At 40.3% G+C, this 26458-nt stretch overlaps 1 protein-coding gene and 1 pseudogene across 1 annotated transcript; both read right to left on the bottom strand.

The window, feature by feature from the left end:
* Positions 1–9054: 9054 nt before the first annotated feature.
* LOC147463404 (uncharacterized) lies at positions 9055–11408 on the bottom strand (annotated as a pseudogene).
* Positions 11409–24202: 12794 nt separating this feature from the next.
* LOC147463405 (uncharacterized) lies at positions 24203–25946 on the bottom strand. Its single transcript, XM_086528774.1, has one exon. The coding sequence runs from the start codon at positions 25039–25041 to the stop codon at positions 24571–24573; it is 471 nt and encodes a 156-aa protein (XP_086384900.1). The 5' UTR covers positions 25042–25946; the 3' UTR covers positions 24203–24570.
* Between the last annotated feature and the right edge of the window lie 512 nt (positions 25947–26458).

Consider the following 26458-nt stretch of genomic DNA (forward strand, 5'->3'; position numbering starts at 1 on the left):
CAAAAAGTGCCGCCTCGACGTGCTGGTCATTTCTAGTTTCATGGCAGAGCGCGTCCGAGTTGCTCAACGACCATCGCGAGCATTTCTTTTTCTTGCAGCGCTGCTAGCCCCTGGCTTTTTCGCCATCCTCTCTTTGTTCACACCCTCCTTAAAGTTTAGGGTAGCCCCATTTACAATGGGCGGACAATTTAATTCCTTGAGGTTTTAGGCCCTTGTAGGATACCATATTTGGCATACATATTGACCATAGTCATTGTAAGGGAATCACATTTGGCATAAATGCCGGGCTGATACAATGCCTGGCATCCTTCATTGGACGGCCACATTAGGCGGGCACTAGAGTACATGCCGACTAAAGCACTACCAAGCACATCATTTTTCTCCAGCAAGTTGGAGCCACATTGGCTTTTCCTCGCCATCATTTCATTCCAAAACCTGGACAAAAACTCAAAAACTCCTAGATAGCAGTCCGACCGAGCCGACTAGACTGATATGGAACCGGCCCTCCGGTGCATCTTTAATGGCCAATAACTTGGAAATTGTAACTCCGATCACTGATTTGAAAAGACCAATGCACTCCACAAAGCGAGCACTTCAGGCCCGTGCATTCACTTCATTTTTATTCCCTCAATTTCAGTTGCCCAATCCGGTACAGACCTGCAACCAATTCAAACTTCAAACTGCCATACCTTCTTATCTTTAGCTCCGATTGATGAGCCGTAAGGACAGGCCGATAGAGCACTTCGAGTACTTCAACTTTGATTAATAAAATCCCATCTATGACCACATCAAACAAACTCACTCTTTAGCATTACCAAGACATCTTTTGGCCCTTAGAGACGCATCTGGCATACTTTTAGCTTAAAAATTGGCTTGTTAGCAAGCCCTTATAAGTGCTGAATGATCATGTAGGATTCAAATACACTTGATTGGCATTGCTTTGCTCATTTTCTTGTCATGGGAGCGGAGTGGCACGACATCCACCCCTCTGAACCTACACAGCCTCCGGTCTGTGCCAATTGCACTTAATCAGTTTCATTAAAATCATCATCAGACATATTATCTGATGTATACATAACATGATCCTCTAGAGGTGGATCTGAACGAGAATCTTCAAGAACAATCTCGCTTTCTCGCTTCTTGAATAGCTTGATCTATTTCCTTGCAATAGGCACCTTGAGAATAGTGCCATCAAGTTCGCATAATTGATATGTCACATTATCAAAAACATGTAGCACCACATATGGTCCAAACCACCGTTTAACCATTTTCCGCATAGCACTATATTAGTTCTCCAAGCTACTGTCATAGACAAGTACCTAGTCACCATCTTTGATAGCATGCGGTTGTAGTCTGTGCTTTCCATCAAATGCTGCCTTATTCTTCAATCTTGCCTCCTTAAGCTTCATTATAGCCTGTTCAATATCCTCTCGACGCCTCTCAAGCTGGCAAATACGTAGAGTAAGCAAGTCTTCAGTAGACATACCTTCTTCCCATGGCATTATGGTCCAACTCCTAACTTCTTTCTCTATAGGCATAATGGGTTTTTTCCTATGCATCAATTCAAACAACATAAGTCATGTAACTGAACTGTGTGTAGTGCGATCAGCCCATAAAGCAAATGGCAAGAGTTTAGGCCAATCACTAATATGTCCTTCACAAACCTTCGCTAAAGCTTTAACAATAGGCGGATGTCCTCTTTCACTTTTCTTGTTTACCTTCTGAATTATATGTTGTAGTGAGAGCGAGCTTAATGCCCATATGAGCAAAAAACTATCATGCTTCATTTGCATCCAGTTCTCCTCTATCTGCAGTAATACCGCCAACACATCCATACCTCGAGATAACATCTTCAAGAAAGAACTTGCATACTGAACTGGTAGCTTTGGTACGCAAAGCCCTGTCTTCAACCTGATTAGTAAGATCTTCTATGGAAAGAACAATATACCTCATCTACCACACTCCTACTGGCATTGTAGTGCATAGCCAGTGGATAGGTGGGATGCAATCCATCTCTATGTCGCACATTAGAGTACTGTTGACATATTAAGCATGATTCCACAAATTCAACCACAACTTTGTACATACCTTTGTACATCTTTGCACATACCTTTCCACCAATATTAGTCTTTAATCTTGACAAAGGTTGCCCAAACTTCTCTGTGTCCAACCCATAGACTTTCATGAAACTCTTTGATCACCTACTGTTGAGTTTCTTTATCACAAATAATTCATTGTGGCACCCCTCTTGGGTGCTTTGGTTGCTTCCATAAATGTCCATATTTTAGAAAATAGCCATAGGCCTTTTTCCTCATCCTCTTGTAATCTTGGTCACTCCATCCTTCTTGTCTAGTGAGAGTACTTAGGTGGCGGCCAATCATAAGCCAATATCCATCATAAAACTCTTCAGAAAAATACTTCAAAAACATGAGAAATATTTCCACAATTGGCATGTAGATAAGAGGACATGTAGAACTTCAAGCCAACATCATCACTCGTGGTCAGCATCTCTTCTTCATCTTCAAACCTCTCTTGATAGAATATCTGTAACAACAAGATTATCTCTACCTGCAATATCACAAAATTCAGGGTTAAGAGACTTAATATAGGCTATCCATCGTAGCATGGTAGTGTTCAGAGTAGAGCAGTTTGCAATCATCCCTATTAGTGGCAAGCAATCTGTCTCTACCAGAACAGAAGCTCCAATAAAGTATTCTTTATCAGTCCTTAGAGCAGTAGCAATGCCCCAAAGTTCCCTCTTAACCTGTGGATAACCTCGTTGACGAGCATTGAGCACCTTGGCTCCGAATCTCACTGCATACTTGTGTCCTTCAGCATCATCTTGACCTATAGCCCAGCCAATACCTGTTGGACTAGTGTCAACAGTTAAAATAACTGGCCTTTTGCATTTATAGTCGACTTTCCTCAAGGTCGGTGCCTCAAGAAGCATCTTCTTTAATTTCCTGATAGCTTGTGTGTGAAATTCTTCCCAAACAAACCTTTTACCTTTCCGTAGCAATTGGTACAACACCTCTGCAACATGAGCAAAGTGTGGCAGCCAAATACGATAGAACACGCACGCACCCAAGAATCAACGAGCTTCAATAACCGAAGAGCATGTTTCCTTCATCTTTTGGATAGCTTCCACTTTTGCTGGACTTGGCCTTCTACCTTTTGAACTACACATATGTCCCACAATAGAGACCTCTTTAGTACCAAAAGTTGAGTTTTGACCTGAAAGTGTTACGTTAACTTCTTCAAGCCTCAACAAAATAGCATCACAGTCAGCAATATGTTGAGCAACAAACTGTCGGCACCCCCTCTGGTCTTTTGTTTCATCTTTTGAGCCTTCTTCACAGCCCTTTATTGGTATATCATCAATGAAAGGCATAGTAACATGTGAGATAAAATCCCTTAATACCTTATTCATGTCGTTCATCATATGAGCACTGAATTAGTAGCACCCTGTGGGGCAGAGTGCACAGAGTGCACATCCTTACCAAACCAAGAGGAGTACGCATTGTAGTAAGATCCTTGCTCTCCAAAGCTAATCGGAATTGATCATATCCTGAATAAAGATCACCCATGGAGTAAATAAATGTACCTGCAAAGGCCTCAACAAATTCATCCACAATTGGGCCAGTACCCACATTGCGGATTATTACCTTGTTAACCGGTTGCATATATTGAATGAATCTTAGTGTACCGTTTTTCTTTGGAACACTAAACCATCGGTTAGAATACGGTGCACATGATGGCTCCAAAATTCCCATTTGAATCTTTCCATTAAGCCAATTGATAAGCTTCGGTAAGTGAGCTTTAGGAACTGGAATAGGATGTAAGCTCCATGGCATGTGAGGAACAATGAAAATAACCATAGGTGAAACAACACTAGGATCCACACACCCAATCTCACTTGGCTCAACAACAAAATCTTTACCATGTTTTTCGAGCATACCTTGAAAACACTTGATTTCCTCTTCATTGAGGAAACCATCTTCTCCAACCTACAGCTGTTGCAATGTCTCCTTAGTAAATTTATGCCCTATGTTATTTGGATTCCTGAGTATAGGCTATCAAGAAGCCTCCTTGATCATCCCATCACTTCCTTCTAGTAGCAGTGTAGCCACTGGCCTCACTTTCTTTCCAACAGTCTTGTATTTTGTCTCTACCTATGCTTCAACTGCTTCACCTGAATCATCCTCAATATGCATAAGTACTTCATATATACCTAACTCATCATAGATGTCCATGGAATGGACCTTAACCACTTCAGTTCCGCTTTGTAACCCGTGTTGCCTGATCTCCTCAAGCTCTAACATAGTATCTACATACGATACCTCTTCAAAGATTCGTTAAATCATATCATCTGATTCAAGACATCACATCCCTGCAACTCACTTTGGACACCTGAAACATACTGTTTTTCCCATTTTGGCAAATCATTAAATTTTCTGAAAGATACTGAACCTTCAGATGTTAACCCCAAAAACCCTCAAGAGAAAGCTTCTCTTTGCAAGAACTTCTCCTCACGTGTCCCACCATAGTCCCGCTTTATAATGGCACTCCAAGAAAATCCTCTGCAAACTGTGTTCTCTAAACTCCTTGCGTATCTTTGGTATTAGATGATCACGTAGACTATCCTTGTTCCTGGCATGGTCAACACATACAGTCAAGAAGTGAACTGCTTTCTTATCATCTCGGCTTCGAACCCTGGTATAGGTTTAGCCATCATCCAACACCTTGGTTTCCATTTGCACAGCCATAATGTAGGGTTGCCCCAAAATTAATGGATAAGAGTAATATTCCTGTATAAAGAAATTTTGCTCATCACAGACATCCCCTACAGTTACCTTAACATTGGCACATGCACCATAGAGGTCGACTGGAAGCATATTGGCAGCTCGAATCCGCCAACCATGGTCCACATCAATAGGCCATTTCCCTTTTTTGTGCAAGATTTTAGCCATCAAATTTATCTCCGATCCATTATCTATGAGTGCTAAGACCGGTTCTTCAATGTCGCCAAGCTTCACAAAAGTTTCGATTGTTGCTCTTGCCTAATGAATCCTTGAAAAGTGACTCCTTGGTATACTTTCATTGTCTTCATCTTCATTGAAATGAACATGTCTTACCTCTGGTACAGTTGGATTTGACACCACCACAGACCTCGACTCTTCTTCTTCTTCAAGATCTGCCAAATACTCTTCATACTCATCCAAAATTGCTTCAATGTGGTGAACCACATGGCTCTTAACTGACTCCAACTCTTGTTCACTTGGTATCTTCCGCTTTATTTTGATAATATCAATAATCTCCTCGTGAAACTCGCATTTGGCAATGCCCAAAATATCACCCAATGTGAGCTCCACTTTGCTATTCAGAATGCGTTCTTCAAAAAATTTCTTTAAATCTGTAGCTAATTCAAAGTCAGACTTAAGCTTATATGAGGGTCTCCTGGGTTTACCTTGCTTTTTGTCCTTGGGTGCCTCCTCCATCACCACTTTAGGAGTAGGACCTTCTTCTTGTTTGTTGTTGAATCTCGTTGTCCTTTTTGATGTCGGAGGAACTTCTTCATCTCTTTTCCGCTTTTCCTCCACCATAGCCTCATTAGCTTGAGACTTCCCAATGAACCATAGCCTCATTAGCTTGAGACTTCTCAATGTATGCGTTCATTAGCTTGAGACTTCCCAATGAACACATACACTGAGAGGGAATCCACTGGATTAGTCCACCCTGTGGTTTCTCAAATTGAATTCCCTACTTGCTACAGCTTTCCATAAGTCACCTGCCCTGCTTCTGCTGTCTTCAAAGCATAAGGCCACAATTGACCCTTGGTACCTGCACCATCATCATCACCCTGCCCGCAGACTTTCAGCCCATCTGTAGCTACTTCTACAAGAGCAACATTATGCTGAATCTCTTCAACTATCTTTTTCATGCCGCCCCTACCGAAGTTCAGGTGGAGCATCTCACCTGTTGCCCTAAGGTGAATCCTTTTGTCCTTCCAGAAAACCACGTTCCTTTTGTAAGCTTCATCAAATTCATCACATTCTTTAACATACTTGTGGTCTTCACTATTACACCACATGCATTGATCCCAACCTTTGCGTGGAGGCTACTGTCTAGGATTAGAAGTAGACCCCTTTGCAGCTAGCCCTTCAAATTTTATAGCTTTAAAATTCAAATTTAATTCTTGAATACCTTTCACCAATTCGTCAAGAACTGGCTCCTCCACTCTGGGTATTGCCGAGGTTGTTTTCTCTTTAGGTTCCTCTTCCACAACATCCATGATATCAGACACGATCAGCTTATCGACTCTCATCTGTCGTTTCACGATCATGTTTACTGCTTCAATGACTATCTTCCAGTCGGATGTTAAGCCCGATTCTTCTGTTGAGTCCTCCAGCAGCTGCACTAGACTCTTCTGAAGTTGTGGATCAGCAGCCTGAATGAACAGTTCAACCTTCTATCCTTCATTGAACGTTGCTCTGTCGAGGACAGTTGCTCGAATTTCTTCTCAAATTCCTGTAATAATTCTTTTATAGATAGATTTTGGTTCTTCTTCTGCACCCACTTCATAAAGCTCTGTCTAGTTACCCTTTGCAAATCCTCAAGGAAGTATTTCTCCTGAAGCGCCTTCTTGAAGTCCTGCCAATTCGGGCCTTGAACCGCCTGAATTTCTTTTATTCGGCTCCTATGTTCTAGCTCCGCAATTAAATGGAATCCTTCCACTGCATTCTGATCATCGATTATCTTTTGGCCCTTAGAGCCACATCTGGCACACTTTTAGCTTAAAAATTGGCTTGTTAGCAAGCCCTTATAACTGCTGAATGATCATGTAGGATTCAAATACACCTGATTGGCATTCATTTTCTCAGTTTCTTGTCATGGGAGCCGAGAGGCACGACAACGTGGCGAGGTGAGGTACAACCAAGAAGTGGGTGAACTACGGGACGCCACAACACCAAGAGGCAACACAAAATTTTAACATTATGGTGCCTCAAAGGAGATTTGGTAGACTCCAAGGGATACCTTCCAATGTAGCTTAACACTAGTTATGTAATCGGACACTCAAATGTCCTGAGACACTAAAGTGTCCTGTTTGTCTAGCAACTTGTCATAATTATTTGGTGAATCTAGGAAAATAATTCATAGGTCACGTTCATATCTTAGGTCATCTATGAGGTGAAGAACATAGCCAAATTTTACTTTTGCCAAAATTAATACCAAATTAAGATTATAATGATAAGTTTTAAGATGAAAAAATCATAGAAATTTAGTGCAGTTTTAACAAAATTTTCATAAATTGAATATAACTTCTCATCAAAATAAGATTTTGCATAGATTTCAAGGTGTATGGATACGAAAAAACTTATTTTAACAAGAAATTGAGCTTCATAACCTAGTTATGGGACTAAATTTTTGTTATAATCAAAAGACCAAAATCTTGAAAATGCTGACAAAGAGAAAACTTTTGGTCTTTCAAGGCCTCTTTCATCAATATAATGAGGTTATGGGACAAAACCTAAGGTGTATAATGTATCTTTAGGTGAATACCCATCAACTAAGCATTTTTATAGGGTTCAAACTCATAGGCATCTTGTATTTTAAGCTCATTTTAAAAATTTGTAGTGCGTAATTTTTTGCAAAAACAACATTGCTATGAAAAACTAATGAAAGTGTGTATATAAATCTCCCACCTATGTCCATATGAGGTATTTGTATACAAATAAGTGAGATGAAGGGAAAAATCCAAAAGTAGACTTTATTTTAAGGCTTATCTTTCATAAGTTAAAAATCATAATTACAACATGCGCAGTTTTTGGATATGCCATAAATCACCAAATGTGGCTTGCATAAGCATTAGAAATTATCACCTTATGTATGGAGTCATAGATCTAGTATATATGCATCATAAGGCATTGTAAATTTAGATGAACTAAATGTTTTTTGTGATTGTTAATTGAATTTGTGAACATTGCATATTTGACCCACAGGACTTTCTATATTTAATTCTAGCCACAAAGAATTTTTTTCTCACATGAAAATTGCAAAAATATCAAACACATATATAAATAGTTACCACGGATTATTGCATGCACACTGCTCATTTTTTTCTTAGGCTAGAGTACGAGTTTTAATGAAACATTGAATGTTGTTTTGCGTAGGTTCTTTTCATGAATGTAGTTGCTATTGAGTTTATGATCAAAAGTGAGGGATTATAATTTCTATGAGTACTTTGAATAACATTGTATAAGTTTGCTAAACCATTTCTTGAGATGTGTTTTAGATTTCATGTACCATTTTATTTAAATTCGTGAAAAAAGGACACTAAAGTGTGTGTTAAAGTCTCTTTTTTGTCCAACAACCTTGTTTTTCTTCTTTCAAATTCAACAACATTGTAACTTTCCTCTTTAATGTATGGTTTTAAAATCAATTTTCAAATTAGTTTTAGTCATGCTTACTCGCTCTTTTCAATTAGCACATTGTGTTTGTATGTGTGTGTGGATTGATGGTGAGAGAGAGAGAGAGATATATATATATATTTTTGTGCCTATACTTTTTGTAATGACTTGAAAAACACATTCATTTGTAAATGAAGCTAACCTTGCTACCAAAACTATATATTGCAATTGATGAAGACCATAACCATGCTACAATATCACACCCCCCCCCCCCCCCCCCCCCCCCCCCCCCCCCCCCCCCCCCCCTCTCTTTCATATACATTGTGTATCTCTCTTGATAAGTCACATACACAAACTTAGCTACATAACAATGAAAATGTTGGAAACTTCTCTCTCTCTCTCTCTCTCTCTCTCTCTCTCTCTCTCTCTCTCTCTCTCTCTCTCTCTCTCTCTCTATTTTTTAGATACACAAAATGTTGGAGAGTCTTGCCACAAATGAAGTAATTTGAAAACTTGAATAGAAACATACAAGGTGAGTTCAGCTACAAAGACCTCAACATGACTCTACATTGGAGAGTCTTGCCACAAATGAAGTAATTTGAAAACTTGAATAGAAACATACAAGGTGAGTTCAGCTACAAAGACCTCAACATGACTCTACATTGGTGTTGTGTTTCTTGGCTTTTGCATCCAACTTTAATTGCATGGAGACTTTGGATTGCTTTAGCGGCTTTGTGAATGGTTGGATAGTGGGTTATTGGTGCTTTCTTCCACCCTTTCTCTCAATGAATGGCTGAGCACGCTTGAGTGAGTTTCCGAAATATCCTCCATGGAGATGAATCCGGCACTTGCTTCCCGATCCATCTCTTTGCGTGCCTTCAGTAGGTTCAGATGACCTAGGGTCTGCTTTAGTCCTTCACATGCCTCCTTTATAAGCACCTTGTCCTCACCCACTGGGCCGATCAACTCCTCAAAAATGTGTTGAAGTGGTTGAATGCTTGTCGCATGTGTCGATGACTCAACCAAGCAGGGCTCCCCTTCCAAGACATTGCAATCCATGGTAGGGCTTGATGCCTCATGATCACTATTTGTCCCTGTAAGTGTGGGCCGGTTTCCTCTAGGCGTTGAGGACATGTTCGAAGAACTATACATAAGTAAGCATTGTGCTATCAATGATGAATGGGAATCGCCTTTCATAAGCATTACCTTGATTTGGTGCTTTCAAACATTTCCTTGTTCAGCCCACCGACAAGTACAACATGCCCAATCACAAATGGCATTGAACACTGTGTGGAAATGCCCCTATGTGGTAATACTTTGCACCAATGCAACACCTAAAGAAGAATCCATATGCCTTACATATCCATCAGGAATTCCCAATGCTCGTTGGTAGGAGTTCTCAATGGCATTCTCTATTGCATTGTTGCGCTTGAAGCCATTATCTTTCACTTGCTGCATGAACCAATAAAATGGTAGGCATGTTGTAGTAAGCTTGTGTAGAATCCAATCAACTCTACGGGCCATTAACCTCTTTGATGAGCCTAGAAACTTGTACTTGAGATGGACGTGGTAGGCCTCAATAGCGCCATTCGTGTCTTGTCCTGCATGTGGAAAATTGCGGGTTTCACGTATCCACATGCCTATGTGCCAAAACATGCCAAATCTTGTAAGAGAAATACAATGAGAGTAAGAGAGGAAGTTAATTGTGTAGGTACCTATCTTTGACTCCCAATATGTTTTGAAATACAAGATGAACTCCTCCTCTTTGTTGTACTTTGAGTAGAAGGACTCCAACAAAATCTTTGCATCCTCCTTTGTGGAATCTTCTGATGAGGTAGGCTGGCCATACATATTCATAATCATGCCCAATGTGCGAAACATATCTGCCCTCATTGGCCAATCCTTCACCTTCTTGATGAGATGCTTTAGCCAACACATCTTGACATGCCATAAACATAACAAAATAGGTACATGGAATACATTCCTGCAAAACATATAAGCATATGTGAGATTAAAGGGCAATTATGGTTGCTCACATTACATGTCATCTAAAAGGTAAAGCCCCTATTTCTGTTTCAGCATTGTCAACCATGATTGCTCCAGGTTTCCAAGACTTAAAGTGATCCAACATATGGTTTCTAAAGCTTGTGAGCCATGTACAAGTCGTTTGAAATGTGCCCGAGGAATTCAAGATCCATGCAATGGGAACACCATTGCGATGACAATAAAATACTACTATCGTGTAGAGATAAAACTACAACACAAGAGTGCTTGTCATGATAATGCAACAACAAAGTACACAAGTGAATTTGATCAAGCATAAGATGAAAATGCCAATATTAATTACCCACCTTGTACTTATTTGTTCCGAAGGTTGCATCCAATGCAAGAAGGTTTTCATTCCCGTACTTGTAGAAAATATCTCTTTACCATGGAGTTTGGATTCCTAGCATAAAGTCCACATGTGCATTGTATCTCGTGATTGGTATATGAATATGCTGAGCGTATTTTCATTGCACCAAAGTCACACATTTTCAGCATCATTATCATGCATTTGATATTGGTCAATAGAGAGCTTGCTCCCTATATTCATTATATCATGTATGAACAAGAAGTCATCCCTCACCAATTTGTACTTAGTATCCTCTTCCTTTGGGTGGTGTGTAGTGCTTGTATATGCTTTTCCATGACTTGTTGGGGAGAAAAACTACGATAAAGCATACATACCCATATCTTTTTGTGTAATGAAATCCAAGGGGATAACTTCAAAGATGCATTTGGATGAGAAGAACCATGACATAACTCATCCAACTTATTGGTGTGATAGGGATTGATGTAAGAAATCACACCTACATCTTGCTCCTTAGCCAAACGCTTAATGCTAAAGTGGCATTGAAAACCTTTCAAGAGAAAGCCTTTAGTGAGCGAGGCACGCCTCTTCCTTGTACTAACGGGCACCGAGTTTGATGAATCTCCAATGCGGTCTTGTCCTTTAAGCATACTTGGATAGTGTGGTGTTGTCTCCAATCAGTCTTTTGGGCCATATGCACACCAAAACCTAAAATTGCACACCAAACTCGCAACCGAACTAGGATTAAAAGATAAGAGATAGAAACTAAACTCACACTTTTCTCTCAATCCAAGTCTCACTTGTGATGAGCTTGAGTTGTGAAAGAGTACGTCAATGGTGTGTGTACGTCTTGAAGGTCATCAGATAATTGGTGGATTTGGCCTCCCTGACAACAAAGTCGCTCACACGCAACCATGGAGTTCGTGCTTCATGGACAATCTTCTATTTAGATTGATCGTTGCGTATGTGAAACCACTCAAGTGAATGTCAATTAAAAATACCAAGGCTAGGAATTTGAATATGCATGGTGTAGCATGAAAATGGGAGCTACCTATATAGCACCATCAATAAGCATCAAACAAAGTACAACGAAGAGATCCATTGTATGTGTGTTTGTGTGTGTGTGTCTTCCATAACATCAACATAAGCTATAAGGAAAGCATTGTGGGGATATATGAGAAAGCTCATAGAGAAGGGACACATTGTGTGTGTGTGTGTGTGTGTGTGTGTGTGTGTGTGTGTGTGTGTGAGAGAGAGAGAGAGAGAGAGAGAGAGTCAGAGTTTCATTACTAATAACTTAATCCATGGTTAAGCATTGAGGGAAAATTCATTTTGTGTGTGTGTGTATTTTCTGTGTAGCAGTTGAATTTTTGGGAAAGCATTGTGTGGACATATTTTTTTTGGAAAAGTATTGTGTGGAGGGGAAATTTGTACGCTTGAGTGTGAGGACAATTTTCTTTAAAGCAAAGTCCAATGTGAAGTTGTTTAAATGAAGGCTAACTGTTGGAGCCTATGTCATTTTAAATGCATAGCTTGGAGGCTTCTAAAGCCAGTAATTAGCATTAATTTTGAAGAGAGAGAGCAAAAGCCTAGATAGAGAGAGAAGAGGCTAGGGCCTATTGTAAAAGTGGATCGTAGGTAAAACTCCCTCACCTTTGGCGTTGACATGGAGGATGGCTAGTGCTGACCTGGGGGTAGTTCTCTTTGCTGACTAGGACAAAGAGTCCGAGATCTAGCAGTAGCCCTTCGGCGCTTTTTGCTTCGATGGTGGGCACATGGAATGAAGAGCAATCAATGCATCAGGAATATAATGTGGGATTTATTGCTGTCAATCAAATGGGCTCTAGTTATGAGCTGCATTTTGAGGTATTTGTGGCTTTGGCTAATTGGAACAAAGTATGGTACAACATGGCATGTGCCAACCTTGGAGAAGATTCATATCATGCATGGGATCCAGGTGGACGATGGCATTCATGCACGAAGATAAATGCTTTCCTATTTGGTGTGAGTGCAATTCTTGGGTACACAGGTGGTGCTATGAAGCTTGATGAGTTTCCCTATGATCCTGGAGGAAGTTTAAGGTCACTTTTGCAGTTTTATGTCACTATTTGATGCGAGTGTTGAGCATAAATGCTCAACTTGGGGTTGGGCAATGATGATAAAGCACTTTTTGTCTGTACAAACTAGTGAGTATATGCATGATCATATGTATAAAATAATGTAAATACATGCATTTGGGAGATTTACAAAGTGGTTTCAAGTTTTAAAAATGGGGCAACGTGTGCACATTGTAAATATTCATGCTTGCGTGTCGGTAGTCGAGCATACATACGTGCATGAACAGGGTGTCGACGCCTTAATTATGGTTCTAGGTGACTTCTTTTGGTTCTAGAGAATGTGTTTGAACTTTCTAGAATGTAAGTAATGTAAGAAACAAGTGTGGGTACTCTCATCCCACTAGAGAAGTTTGGGACATGCAGTAACTGTCTATTTACGATGCTTGATCTGCGGTGATGCGTGCACCACCCTAGAAGTGGTAAAAAATGGAATGTGGGTATGTGGAAAAGTGATTTGGGTATCAAGGATCAAGCATGAGAAATTTGATGAATTTTGGAGTCCATTTGGGGTTTTTCCCGCAAAAAATGCCCATCGAGGGTCAAAACTGGCCAAAATTGGGTTAAAAAAGGTCAAAAAATGACCAAAAATGGTGTGAAAGGGCTTCAATTTGCCACATCATTGACGGTGCCGTGAGTGTTGAGGCTGAGGAATAAATTTTGGGCTACAAGATAGAACTTTCATCTCTATGTGTGGGAGGAAGTAGGGTTCCTACAGGTGGTCTATGCAGTACAGTTGCGTTCTCATCCTATTTTCGAGTGTGTGGAGGAGTGAATGAGAGCTTTCTCTCTTCAATTTTGCACTTGGGAGAGTCTATGAAAGTTCTGAGGTTTCCATGGATGTGTGTGTGCGAGGAATTGAGGGAAGAAGGTGCGGCTTTCTGCAAGACTATGTGACCCTGTATGGGTGCCATTAGGGTTGGCGCTACTCCAAAGAGTCCAATAGAGTGGAGTCTGGTGAAGGCCTTGCAATGGTTTGAGAGAGGCCATTTATGGCTGGTGTTTTTTACTTTTTGATGGTTTTTCTTATATATTTTGGTCACCATCAAGTGTGATTTCAAGTATTGATGAACTTGACTCCCCTTGTAGTGTCTACGGGCAGACAAGGGCTTGTAGGTCGAGGCGTTTGGAGTTTGAATCGAGCTTGTTGGTAGTGTTTATATTGAGCTCTTGAGTGGTGGTGTGTGTGGGTTGGAATTTAAGCAAATTCTTTGTGTAGTATAGAGTTGTCTGGGTGTGTGAGAGTGCGCACAGTGTCTTTTGCTCCATCACCTTGCCACTCTTTTCAAGCATCTGCTTTCTATTTCACATCATGTAAGTATGGATGTAGAAGACACCTTGTTGGATGACCATATTGCAGAGATAACTAGTGAGGTACACAAGAAAACAGACCTCCGTGAGTCCTCAATTTTTTTCATATCAATTGAGAAGGGACAAGAGGAAGAGGAGGTGATAGACCAATCACAAGGAAGGACTGAGGAGAAGAGTAATCATGCGGAGGGAGTGGTTGAGAGGGAAGAGATGCATGATGAGGAGAAGGGAAATATGAGCGCCGAGGAGCCAGATCATGCACATGGAGGGGTTGAGAAAGAAATTTATATTGAAACTCCATTTGCAGATAGAGGGGTTCAAAAGAAATAAGATAATGTAGAGGGAGGGACTGAGAAAGAAACTCCCAATCCTCAATCATAGCCCTCCACCATTCCATTGGTAGAGCCTAGACATCATGAATAGTCAACAATGCCTGAGCCTCAAACAAACCATACCACAATAGAAGCTAATTCATCTGCTATGGACCAATCTACAATGGAAACACAAGAGTCTTGAATAGCAAAATCACAAGGGATAGAGGAGAAAAAGATCAAGGATGTCGACACTGGATTGGACAACCTACACTCTAGTCAAAACCAGTATTGACCTTTGTAGGACATTGACATGATTGTTCTGATAAGAACCGATGTAAAAGAATATGAAAGTCATCCTCCTTTGTAACTACTTATTTGTTTTACAAAATATTTACAGAGGCTAATTATTTTGAACATCAACGGGTTGTTGTTGTTTCAAGATCTGTATGGTTCAAATATAGGAACACTAAACCTACAAAACTTTTGGATATGCAGTCATTATATGGTTTGGATAGGCACTCATCAAGTCATTGTATGGCTAGGCACCAAGGATTTTTTGCAATTTCTTCTTCCAAGATTTTTTCATTGCGATATGGTCTTCTATGCAGCAAAATAAACTCAACCCCCTCATAGTCATAGTTTGCAACATAGCCAAAATTGAGGATTGGAAGTTTAGTTTTATGTATTAACAAACGCAGTGTGTTGTCATCGATGGTCACTACCACCCCATAAAAATAGATGTATACCTTTATTACAAATCTTCTTTTGAAATACATGTCCCATTTGATGTTGGCAACACTTTTTTGATAGAGGACAAACCACATAAAGGTTTACTTAATCCACCGGGCACAACACTCTCCTACCCCTCATTTGAAGGGCATATATAAGCATGACTTTCACCTAGAGGATATTTTGATCTCATTGAAGAGGGGAAAGGGAAACACACTTGAACATAACAAAATACCTCACTATAGCAAAATTATACATAGTTCCCCAATCCACTAGAGTTCACCCTTAAAACTCAACAATTATTAGAAAAACCACCACTTGCACTCCGACTATATGCACACATGCATTGCAACACACCAAACAAGCTCAAATCACTCTGTTGGGCTCAATTTGTAGCCTTCCACATGCACATAGCCTCTCTCTACCTCTTTTTGCACAATAGACCTTGGGAGGGGCACACCTACCAACACACGTCTGGAAATTAGTACATGCACACAAGCAGAGAAGAGAAGGGAAAGTTGACACCAAGAAAGCGGTAATAATTGCTTCACCATTAACAGATCAACCATGTATAATTCTAGGCTTCATTGGAACAACATAACGGACTTGATTTACCAAAAAATGACCCTCATTGGTCAGGCAAAAGACCCCAAAATGGGCAAAAAAAGTTGTTTTATAGAGCCCCATAGGCTTTTTTTAGCAAGTCATGCACACTCGTACACTTGGCCATTCTCTCTTGGAAATTTTGCATGAAAACCAATACTTGTTGACACTTTTCTTTCTCTCTCTCACTTGCCTCTGCATTGCCGTGGGGAGACCTCTTTGCTAGGGCTTGATGTCTCTCTCTCTCTCTCTGACTTGACACCGCACGAGAGGGGCCCCCTTCACTGGCGCTAGTGCTAGTGGGGTCCACCCCTATCATTAAAATATTGGCGCCCGTAGGGGCCGCGAGACAATTCCCCAGTGACTCCCACATCATCATACAAACATTGACAGCCATCGGCCATGACCACCCACTATGACAGAGGCTCCACCAACACGCCAAAGCGCGGCCTCATGCAACGCCTATGTCATAGCCCACAAGGCAAGGACCTCTCTCTCCTTATTGCACTTGACATATTGAAGGGTGCACTTCAGCTCTTATAGCCTGCACTCTTGCACCCGAGCACCCCATGCTGGTTTAATCTACTACCATGTGGCAACACGTAGTCGATTCGACCCCAAAAATCCCCCATAACCTCATAAAAATTCCTAAAAATTCTTCTTTTTCCTCTTGCTTTGATCTCTAGCCACAGATTTTTGCTTGGGGCTCCTCTTCTTGAGCCGTCAAATCCTACTAAAAACCCTACTAGCCAGCCTTAGACCGTGATGACTCCACCACATTTTGACATTTTTCCACCCTCGAGCAATGCACGCCAAAAAAAATGCGGCAAAGCTTGACTTTTGACCATACATCGAGCCATTTTTGTGAGTGACCTATTTTTTCTCTCAACAACACTATTTTTTTTAGGTGTATATGACTATTATCAAATCTAAATCAAAGAGAAAGATACACTAAAATAGGCTTCAACACTTGATTTTGACATTATCAGTTTACTGTCACCCTTTTTGACTTATGAATGCTTGTGTGGCTTTTAATCATCTTATGACCAATGTGTTTAGAGGACATCTTGATGATTTTTGCTCTTGTCTTCTTTGATGATATTCGGGTTTACTCAAAGAATACAGAAGAATATGAACAACATGTGCGACAAGTACTTGAACTTCTCCGTCAGAATCAACTTTATGCTAAGTGTAGGAAATGCAACCTTTTCATTGACAAAGTGGACTACTTGGGATTTATTGTATCCAAGGATGGTGTTTCTACGAAATAGGGTTTTTTGAAGATGACTTTGATATATGTATGAAACTAATGTTTTATGGAAGAACTTGCTATTTGTGAACTAAAAGCAGGATTGAGAATGAGATGATGATGAACTAGGAGCAATGACAGCTCCAGAATGAACCTCAAAAAGATAAGAATCATGAAATTTGAATCATGATGAATGACTGAATGCAACTGTCATGAGCACATCAAGAGTTCCTATGGTATTAGACGGCCACATATCTAGGATAATGAAGTGCGTCATCCTTTGAATCTGGAATAGCTTTGTAAGCTCACATGCAAGAAAATCCCAAAATGATGTGCTCGTTAAGATCTGTGTCAGCCATAATGTGGAACCGATGTGGGCATTGGTTTCCATCAATGTTAATCGAGACATTGGCTTGTGCCCAAATTAACCATGGTTTTCTTGTTGGCCTTTTTGAGTTCAATTTGGTTTGTTTCAATTATTGATTCTGATAGTTTTAGGTAGATTGAATATTGCATAGCAGTGACACATGCTCTAGTGTCCACTACAAGTGTGAGGCTAAACAAAGAGGGTAGGCCTAAGGGGCACGGCTAAGCGACTAAATACCCAAGCGGCTAGCCCTACGTGGCTAGCCAGAGGTGGCTAACACTAAGAGACTAGCCCTAAGCGTCTAGCCTTCAGCGACATAAATATTGACTAGTCCTAAGAGGCTAGCCCTAAGTGGCTAAGTGATTGAATACCTAAGCTGCTAGACCTCATTAAGTGGCTAGCCCAAAGCGGCCAACTACGTTCGATTGACATAACAACGTCGATTTTTCCTAAGCGATCGACATAACAAAGCCAATTTGCAAAACACATGAAGTTAATCAAAGGTAATTAGGACCTAATACTAAAACTTAACTAAAAACATTCTAATTAACACTTACAACACCAACGACATGTCAAAATTTACAAAAAACATAATTTATTAATTTTCAAATTAATTCGCATAAAAATAGCAAAAGTAATTATAAAATGACGTAAATCAAAATAGCACTGTTTTAAATGATCAAATTTCATTATCTTTCTTTGTGAATGATAGTTATTAATTAATAAAACTATAAAATAAAAAAATTAATATTTTATTTCAATTATCTCTTTGTTTGAAAATGTGTGTGTGTGTGTGTGCGTACATAGTGTATTTAGATTGTTGACAAGCTAGAGTACATTTTTTTTTATTTGCATGCATGTGTGTGTGTGTGTGTGTTTGCAAGAGAAGAGAATGATAGAGCACTCACATGCATCCTATTTGAGCAAGAAGCACTTGAAGAAATGTCGCCAACTCTACAAACACACACATACACACACTATGTTACTCACACACACACATAGAAAAATGTACTACGAATCTTGAAAAGAACCTTACCTTATTGATGGGGGGAGTGTATGAGTGGAGATATTGAGTTCGACAAGCCCTACAACACTAGATCTGCCAACAAGTAAGAAGGAGGAGAGAAGTGGAGGAGATCAAAACACGTAGGAGGAACTCGCATGGTTTTGTTTTTTCAGGTCTTGTCGGTGCAGGCATCAATAGAGGCGTAGAAATCAACATCTAAGCACGCGTCGAAATAGGCATCTAAACCTCGGGGGGGGGGGGGGGGGGGGGGGGGGGGGGGGGGGGGGGGGGGGGGGGGGCATCTAAGTATAAATTTTGTATATCATGTGTGTTCAAGGACTATTTTTTAAACTCCTCATTTGTGATTTTTGTAATTAAAAAAACACCTTTTTCCTTTTCAATCTATAAATTTCTTTCCCCATTACATTTTATGGTACCCTTATGCATGTGAAAATGTGAGAAAAATAAAAATTAATAACCCCTTCTGGTGCACACATATGATCGTCACATAATTATTAAGTGACCCCCCCCCCCCCCCCCCCCCCCCCCCCCCCCCCCCCCCCCCCCCCCGAGATCTAAATACGCATCAAAATGTATGCTCAAATTGGCATCAAAATTCAAATTTTGATTTTAAAAAAAAATTGGTTCTTCCTCCAGATTTACCTACACATATACCGATGCCCACCACTGATGTTGATATTTAGGCAAACTCTTGTAGTGTGCATCTAGCTATCATTGATGATAAAAAAACTAAGTATAAATTTTGTATATCACGTGTGTTCAAGGACTACTTTTTAAACTCCTCATTTGTGATTTTTTGAATTAAAAAAACACCTTTTTCCTTTTCAATCTATAAATTTCTTTCCCCATTACATTTTATGGTACCCTTATGCATGTGAAAATGTGAGAAAAAACAAAAATTAATAACCCCTTCTGGTGCACACATATGATTGTCACATAACTATTAAGTGACCCCCCCCCCCCCCCCCCGAGATCTAAATACGCATCAAAATGTATGCTCAAATTGGCATCAAAATTCAAATTTTGATTTTTTAAAAAAATTGGTTCTTCCTCCAGATTTACCTACACATATACCGATGCCCACCACTGATGTTGATATTTAGGCAAACTCTTGTAGTGTGCATCTAGCTATCATTGATGATAAAATTTCATTGTTCCTCCCGTCAATTTCATGCGTTACTGTGTTGTAGATTTTGATCTCTTCTTCAAAAGTAGCTATTACTTTTTTCTTTCTCTTTTAGTTTTTCCTCTTCTCTGCACACCAATTTTCTTGCTCAACTTTAGGCTTGGTATTGACATCAAGGGTACCTCCACAATCTTCTTCACCTCTGATTGTGGCCCTGATGGAAGTATAAGCAAAATGTCAATCATTTTCTTATCTATAAATTTGTTGGGTACAAGCAGTTTATGACATCTCCATCTTAGTGTCTTCAAGGTGTCATTGTCCTTGTCCATAATGGTTATCATGTGTGCCTGCACTACAACAATAGTTATATCATTATAATCACCATGAAAACGTACCATGACATCATGGAATAGCTCCATGGAAAAATACCCATCTCAATGAGAAACGATTTGTAATCACCATGAAAATATATCATGAAGCATCTCCATGAAATAATAATCATATCAATAATGAACAATCAGTATGAATGACTTATATTCATAAAATATATCATGGAATCATGAAACAACGCTATAAAAGAATAATCATCTTAGTGACAATCGATCAGTACGAACAGCTTGTTATCATCATGGAAACACATCTTGATGTCATGGAACAACTACATGGAAGAATAATCATCTGAATGAAAAACGATCAATAGAAATAACTTTTAATGATCATGAAAACATATAATAGCATCATGAAATAACTCTTATATAAAGCAATAATCATGTTAGTAATGAAGGAATAGTACAAACAAGTTCTAATCACCATGGAAACACATCATGGCATCAAAAAACAACTCCATGGAGGAATAACTATATCAATAAAATGAGCGATCAATATGAATAACTTCTAATTATCACTAAAACACATCATGGCATCATGGAGAAACTCCATGGAATAATAACCATACCAATAAAATGAACAATTAATATGAATGACTTCTAATCATCATGGCATCATGGAATAATAAGTATATCATTAGTGGAAAGAACAATACAAACGACTTGTGATCATAATGGAAACGCATCATGCACTGTAAGAGGTCACTTGAATTCCGGTGCCACATTACCGGTGTCACTGGCGTGCGTCAGTATATGTGTGTGTATTTATGGAGGGAGCTAAGTTTTTTTTTTAAATTTCATTTTCAAATTTCCAATGCCTCTTCCGGAATGTCTTTCGACGGTAGCGTGAATGCGCATTCCGATGCCCCTTTCGATGACTGTTTCGTTGGCTGTACTGATAGCTGTACCGTCGGTACCTGCAAAAATTGAAATCGTGGGCTTTCTCAGCGCATTTCTCCTAATTCTTGCACCACATCCCAAGGTCTCCTCTTCACCATCTCTCACAGATCTGCTGTGATACACGCCGTCAAAGGTGCTAATCTTGCTTGTGGGTTAGCGCATAACACTAAGGTAAGATTGTTTTCATGTTTCCTTGTAGGTTCAGGGTTTAGGGTTTAACCTTGTGTTTGTGTGTGCATTTTTGTATGTTCGAGGACTTTTACAGCAACTTTCATTGCTCAAATAGGACGAATGTGAGTGCTCAAACCTTTAAATGCATATTAAGTTTATTTGAATTACTTTGTATATTAAGAAAAGAAAATTTCATGATTTAAACTTTGAATGCTTTAAAAGAAATGAGGATGTGAAATTTCATTTTAAATTATGGAAAAAACTTGTTTAAGTTTATGAAAAAATCTTGTTTTGAAGAAAATTTTTATTGAATTATGTCGTTTTTTAAATTATGTAGTTGATGGGGTTTATGTTTTAAGTTAAGTTTAGGTTATAAGTTAAGTTAGACTAAGTTAGGTTACGTTAAGTTAAGCTACGTTGTTATGTAAGGTTATACGTTAGGTGAGATTAATATAAGTTAAGCTACGTTAGGTTAAGTTATATTAGGTTAGGTTAGGTTAAGCTACGTTAAGTTAGGTTACGTTATCCTATATGTTAGGTTAGGTTAAGTTAATCTACGCTAGGTTTAATTACGTTAGGTTAGGTATAGCTACATTAGGTTAAGTTAGGTTAAGCTACGTTCGACAATACGGCAAGCTATAGAGCTTACCCACAACGCATATTAAAAACAACACAATGGCAATCCGTTCGTCGATACGGCAAGCCATAAAGCTTACCCACAACACATGTGCATTGTGGGCAAGCTCTATGGCTTTCCGTATTGCCAACGGCTCGCCACTGTGTTGTTTATATGTCCGCGAGTCGATTTCAAGTTCTAAAATAGCACCATGGCGAGCTGTTTGGCAATACCGCAAGCCATAGATCTTGCTTACAATGCATATGCATTGTGGGAAAGCTTTATTGCTTGCCGTATTGCCCAACGGCTTGCCATAGTGTTGTCTCTATGTTTGCGAGCGATTTTCAAGCGCTAAAATTACCTCATGCCCCTAAAAACAACACAATAGCGATCCGTTTGGCAATACGGCAAGCCATAAAGCTTGCCCACAAGGTGTATGCATTGTGGAAAAGCTCTATGGCTTGCCATATTTCCAACGGCTCGCCATTGTGTTGTCTATATGTCTCTGAGCGGTTTTCAAGCCATAAAATTGCTTTGCAACTTTAAAAACAACACAATGGTGAGCCGTTTACCAAATTGGCAAGCCATAGAGCTTGCCCACATCGCATATGCATTGTTGGCAAGCTGCATGGCTTGTCATTTTGCTAAAGGCCTCACCATTGTGTTGTTTTTATGTTAGGTTAGGTTATGTTAGGTTTAAGTTATATGTTAGGTGAGATTATAGGTTAGGTTATAGCTATCGACGCCATAATAGTCGAGAAAATACAAAAGGACTTCGAATATGACTCGTGTACTTCTAAAAAGGCAATCGGACTTCGAAGATGACTCGTGTACTTCTAAAAACGCAAATGGACTTCGTTTAGGTTAGGTTATAGGCTAGGTAGATGTTATAAGATAGGTTACATTAAGTTAGGTTAGATATAGGTTTTACGTTAGGTTATATTATAGGTTAGGCATAACGATTATAGGTTAGGTTAGAGCTAGCGTCAAATTAATAGTAGTAAAAACGCAATCAGACTTCGAAGATTACTCGTGTACTTCTAAAAACGCAAAGTACGGACTTCGGTTAGGTTAGGTAGATGTTATAAGTTAGGTTACATTAAGTTAAGTTAGATATAGGTTTTACGTTATGTTAGGTTAGAGCTATCGTCAAATTAATAGTAGAAAAAAGATGCAATTGGAGTTCGAAGATGACTCGTGTACTTTTAAAAACGCAAACGGGCTTCGGTTAGGTTAGATTATAGGTTATAAGTTAGGTTACATTAAGTTAGGTTAGGGTTATGTTATAGGTTATGTTAGATTATAGGTTAGGTTAGAGCTAGTGTCAAATTAATAGTAGAAAAAACGCAATCAGACTTCAAAAGTACACACAGACAGAACCTTAATATATAGTCATTGACCAATAAAGACGATATTATTACCCTGTGGTCCTAATCTCTGTGCACCTCTAGACAGAGGTGTGCGGGGATTGAAACTGGCTAGAGAATGTGAGGTTGTTAGAGCTAGTAGAAAATAGTTGAAAAAATGCAATCGGACTTCAAAAGTGCACACAAACTTCAAGAACTTTAATATATAGCCATTGATCAATAAAGACAAGATAATTACCATGTGGTCCTAATCTCCGTACACCTCTAGACCGAGGTGTGAGGGGATCGAGCCTGGCTAGAGAATGTGAGGTTGTTAAAGCTTCTCATGTACTTAGTAGTGTGTAGTTATAACAACTAGAGTGTTTTAATTATTTGTTGCAACATTGCTAGATAAAGAATGCACGATAGGATGGCGTTGATACAGCTGAGTTATATCGGCACAAGTTAATGGTTCCTACATTCATATGGCATCATGCAAATACAAGACGAAGTGGGGGAGTCGGTACCAGATGCCGACTACGGGAAGTTTTTCCATGATGTGTATGCCAGATGTGGCAATTAGTAGGTCAGGCATTGGTTTTTAATCTCTAATAATTGAAATGCCCGCAGTTGCAGGGAATTTTCTCTCTGGCTACTCTATGGTTCAATTATTTGGCCACGGGGTTCTTTTTGGAGGATTATTGCATGGTCAAAGGTTGAACGAGGCTATTTGTCGTGACTACGTCAAGTTCGGGGTGGACAACACTTGGAGTGGCCGCCACTATTGGCGAGTGACAGAGCAAGTGAAGTGCGACTCCAAAGGGGCGGCCGGGGCTACTTGAAGCTGGGAGTATTCGGACTCGGTGACCACGACCTTGAGTTATACCAATTTTGCGGAGCTTTTGGTTGCAGTCGACCTTGGGTGGGAACAGCAGGCTGTGTAAGGCAATTTAAAAATATCGCCATGCTTTAAAAAAAAAAAACCAAACAGTTTTGAAGCTGCAGGTCCAGATGGCGTCACCAGGTGGAGGAGCTTTTTGTCGCCCAGGGAAGGAGGGTGAGACGGTGAGCTACATGGCAAAGAGGACCACCAAGGGCATGCGAGACAGATGTCTACAGGAAGCGCTGGACTGCATAAGGAAAGCATGCTAGCACACTGGGAGAGCTGGACGAGGAAAGCCGAGGGGCTGCCGGCAAGTAGGGGCTATGACTGCCAGTTACATGGGGTGATTGGGAGGGTTGCAACGGGAGGAGAAGGACACGATAGCGGAGCCAAGGGAGGCCATCAAAGGAGGGGGCCTTCCAAGCTAAACAATTGAAGAGCATCACAGAGGGCGGGCTCAGGCCTACAAGAGTGCTACAGAGAGGGTGTTTCAGGGGAGCCACCACCTGTAGAAGGAGGGGAGATAACAACACTGCACTAGGCAGGTTGGTTGGCTGCTCTATCGAGGGGATGCCCGAGGTCTGAAGCCTGCAGATTTTGGTGCCGCTGCATTCAGAGAAAGGGTTGATAAGAGAAAGGGGCGATGGTTTGATAGCGAGATACACAAGATCTACACGAGATCAAAGGGCGTTAGCTCCAAGAAACCGTGGTGGCCGTGAGCTGGTGGGGGTGGTCTTAAGCAGGGCAAGTTGAACGATTGCAGAGTAATACATTGAGGGCCAAGAGCACTAGCTTGGAAGGAGGGACTCCCCGAGGACTGCAGAGGGACGCAAAGAAGAAAGGCTGCCAGGAGTGCCATTTGCAGGGAAGAAAGAACGCTAGAGAGCTGGCCATCATGAACGGGATGATAAGGGCGCCCGACAACAGTTTCTTTGCTGCATAAAGCAAGGGTCCGATTCTGAGCACGAGGAAGAAAGGCAACACGTAGAAGAGAAGGGTCCCATAAGCAGATGAAAGCAAAAGAAGAAGGGGTATTACAAGAGAGTGGAAGACAAAAGGCGGCAAAGGAAAAAAAGGTTAGGAGGGCGTCTTCTGGAAGGGACAGGTCGTGATCAGGCCGAAGCAAGCAAAAGGCCGTCATCTACAGATTGTCCATGGTTTTTTGTGAGGGTGATATCATTGTATAGGGCTATCATACTTTTGACTTGAATTGAAGAGGCTCATAGCCTAAAGGTTCTCCGTCATCTTCTCTATTCTCGGCTCGATTTTGTGCCTTTACTTGGGTTGTGTGCATGTGTCGCCCCCAAGTTACATGTGTGTGCGTGCCAAGAAAGAGCGGGATAGAGTATGTGAGAGGATATGAGAGATATGGCAGGTATGAGCTAAAACATGTTTAAGGCATAAGTATCTATGTGATTGAATGTCATTGTTGAGGTGTATGAGGAAAAAAAAGTGATTGATTGTGAGTGTGTGTCATCGGTGGTGTCCAAGAGCGAGTCTATACAATTGGAATTTGTAAATTGGGCTGTATTAAGTGTAAGTTTGTGTGGTTTGGCGTGCTGGGTATCTATTGAGCTATAAAGAGGCAAGTCTACAACGTGTTGTGTGGGTTTCCTTCTTCCTCCATTCTAGCGTGTCCTTGTGCGCATTGCAAGCATCAGATCTTTCGAAAACAAAAAAATTACGACCAACACATACGGAATCATGGTCTCTTTTTGATAGAGCAAGTACAAGACCTGCGTGATTGATCTCATGGTGTAGAGATTGAAGGTCAAAGTCCGCAAGTAAATATTGCTCAAACTTCATCCCAGAGAAAACGATTTTCAAACGAGCAGCAATCGACTGAGTCCTCCAAACCAATACCTGAAGCCGCATTTCAAGAAGTAGAGATGGAGCAGATGTTGTACGCGTTCTTTGACTTGGATTCCAACATAGAAAGCGACAACATTGAACGCAGTACTGTGGACCAATCTCAACCATCCCGTTCATATCGATGGCATGATAGCAACGATGAGGAGGGCGAGATGATGTAAAGTCTTGCACGCATGCCGCTCTACACTGGTGCAAAAATCTCACTTCTCCGTACCGAATTGGCAATGCTTAATTTGCAGTCTGTCTACGGTTGGTCTCACGCCTCAGTCACAGAGCTTTTCAGGTAAATATATTTATTCTAAGCATGGTAAAGTACAAATTAAAGTTCATATAAAGTGATCAAAGGGATAACTTGTTCATGTAATGTTAGGTTGTTGAATGAGAAAATCTTGCCAGAAGGGAATCACATGCCCCCTATCCGTCTAGCCGCTAAAAAGCTTCTTATTAATTTGGGCTTGGATTATCAGAAAATGCATGCATGTCCTAATGATTGTATACATTTTTGCAATGAGTATGCAAACCTGGAACAGTGTCCCAATTGTGGATCAAACAGGTACAGGGAGGACACACAAGGAAAATTTATCCTCGCAAAGGTCCTCGACACTTTCCTCTCATTCCAAGAATAAAGAGCATGTTCATGTGCAAGTCCATAACCGCTTTGATGACATGGCACTCAAATACTAGAT

The sequence above is a fragment of the Adiantum capillus-veneris genome, chromosome 2, assembly GCF_014529385.1.
Source record: "Adiantum capillus-veneris isolate H3 chromosome 2, ASM1452938v2, whole genome shotgun sequence".
Taxonomy (NCBI): Eukaryota; Viridiplantae; Streptophyta; class Polypodiopsida; order Polypodiales; family Pteridaceae; genus Adiantum; species Adiantum capillus-veneris.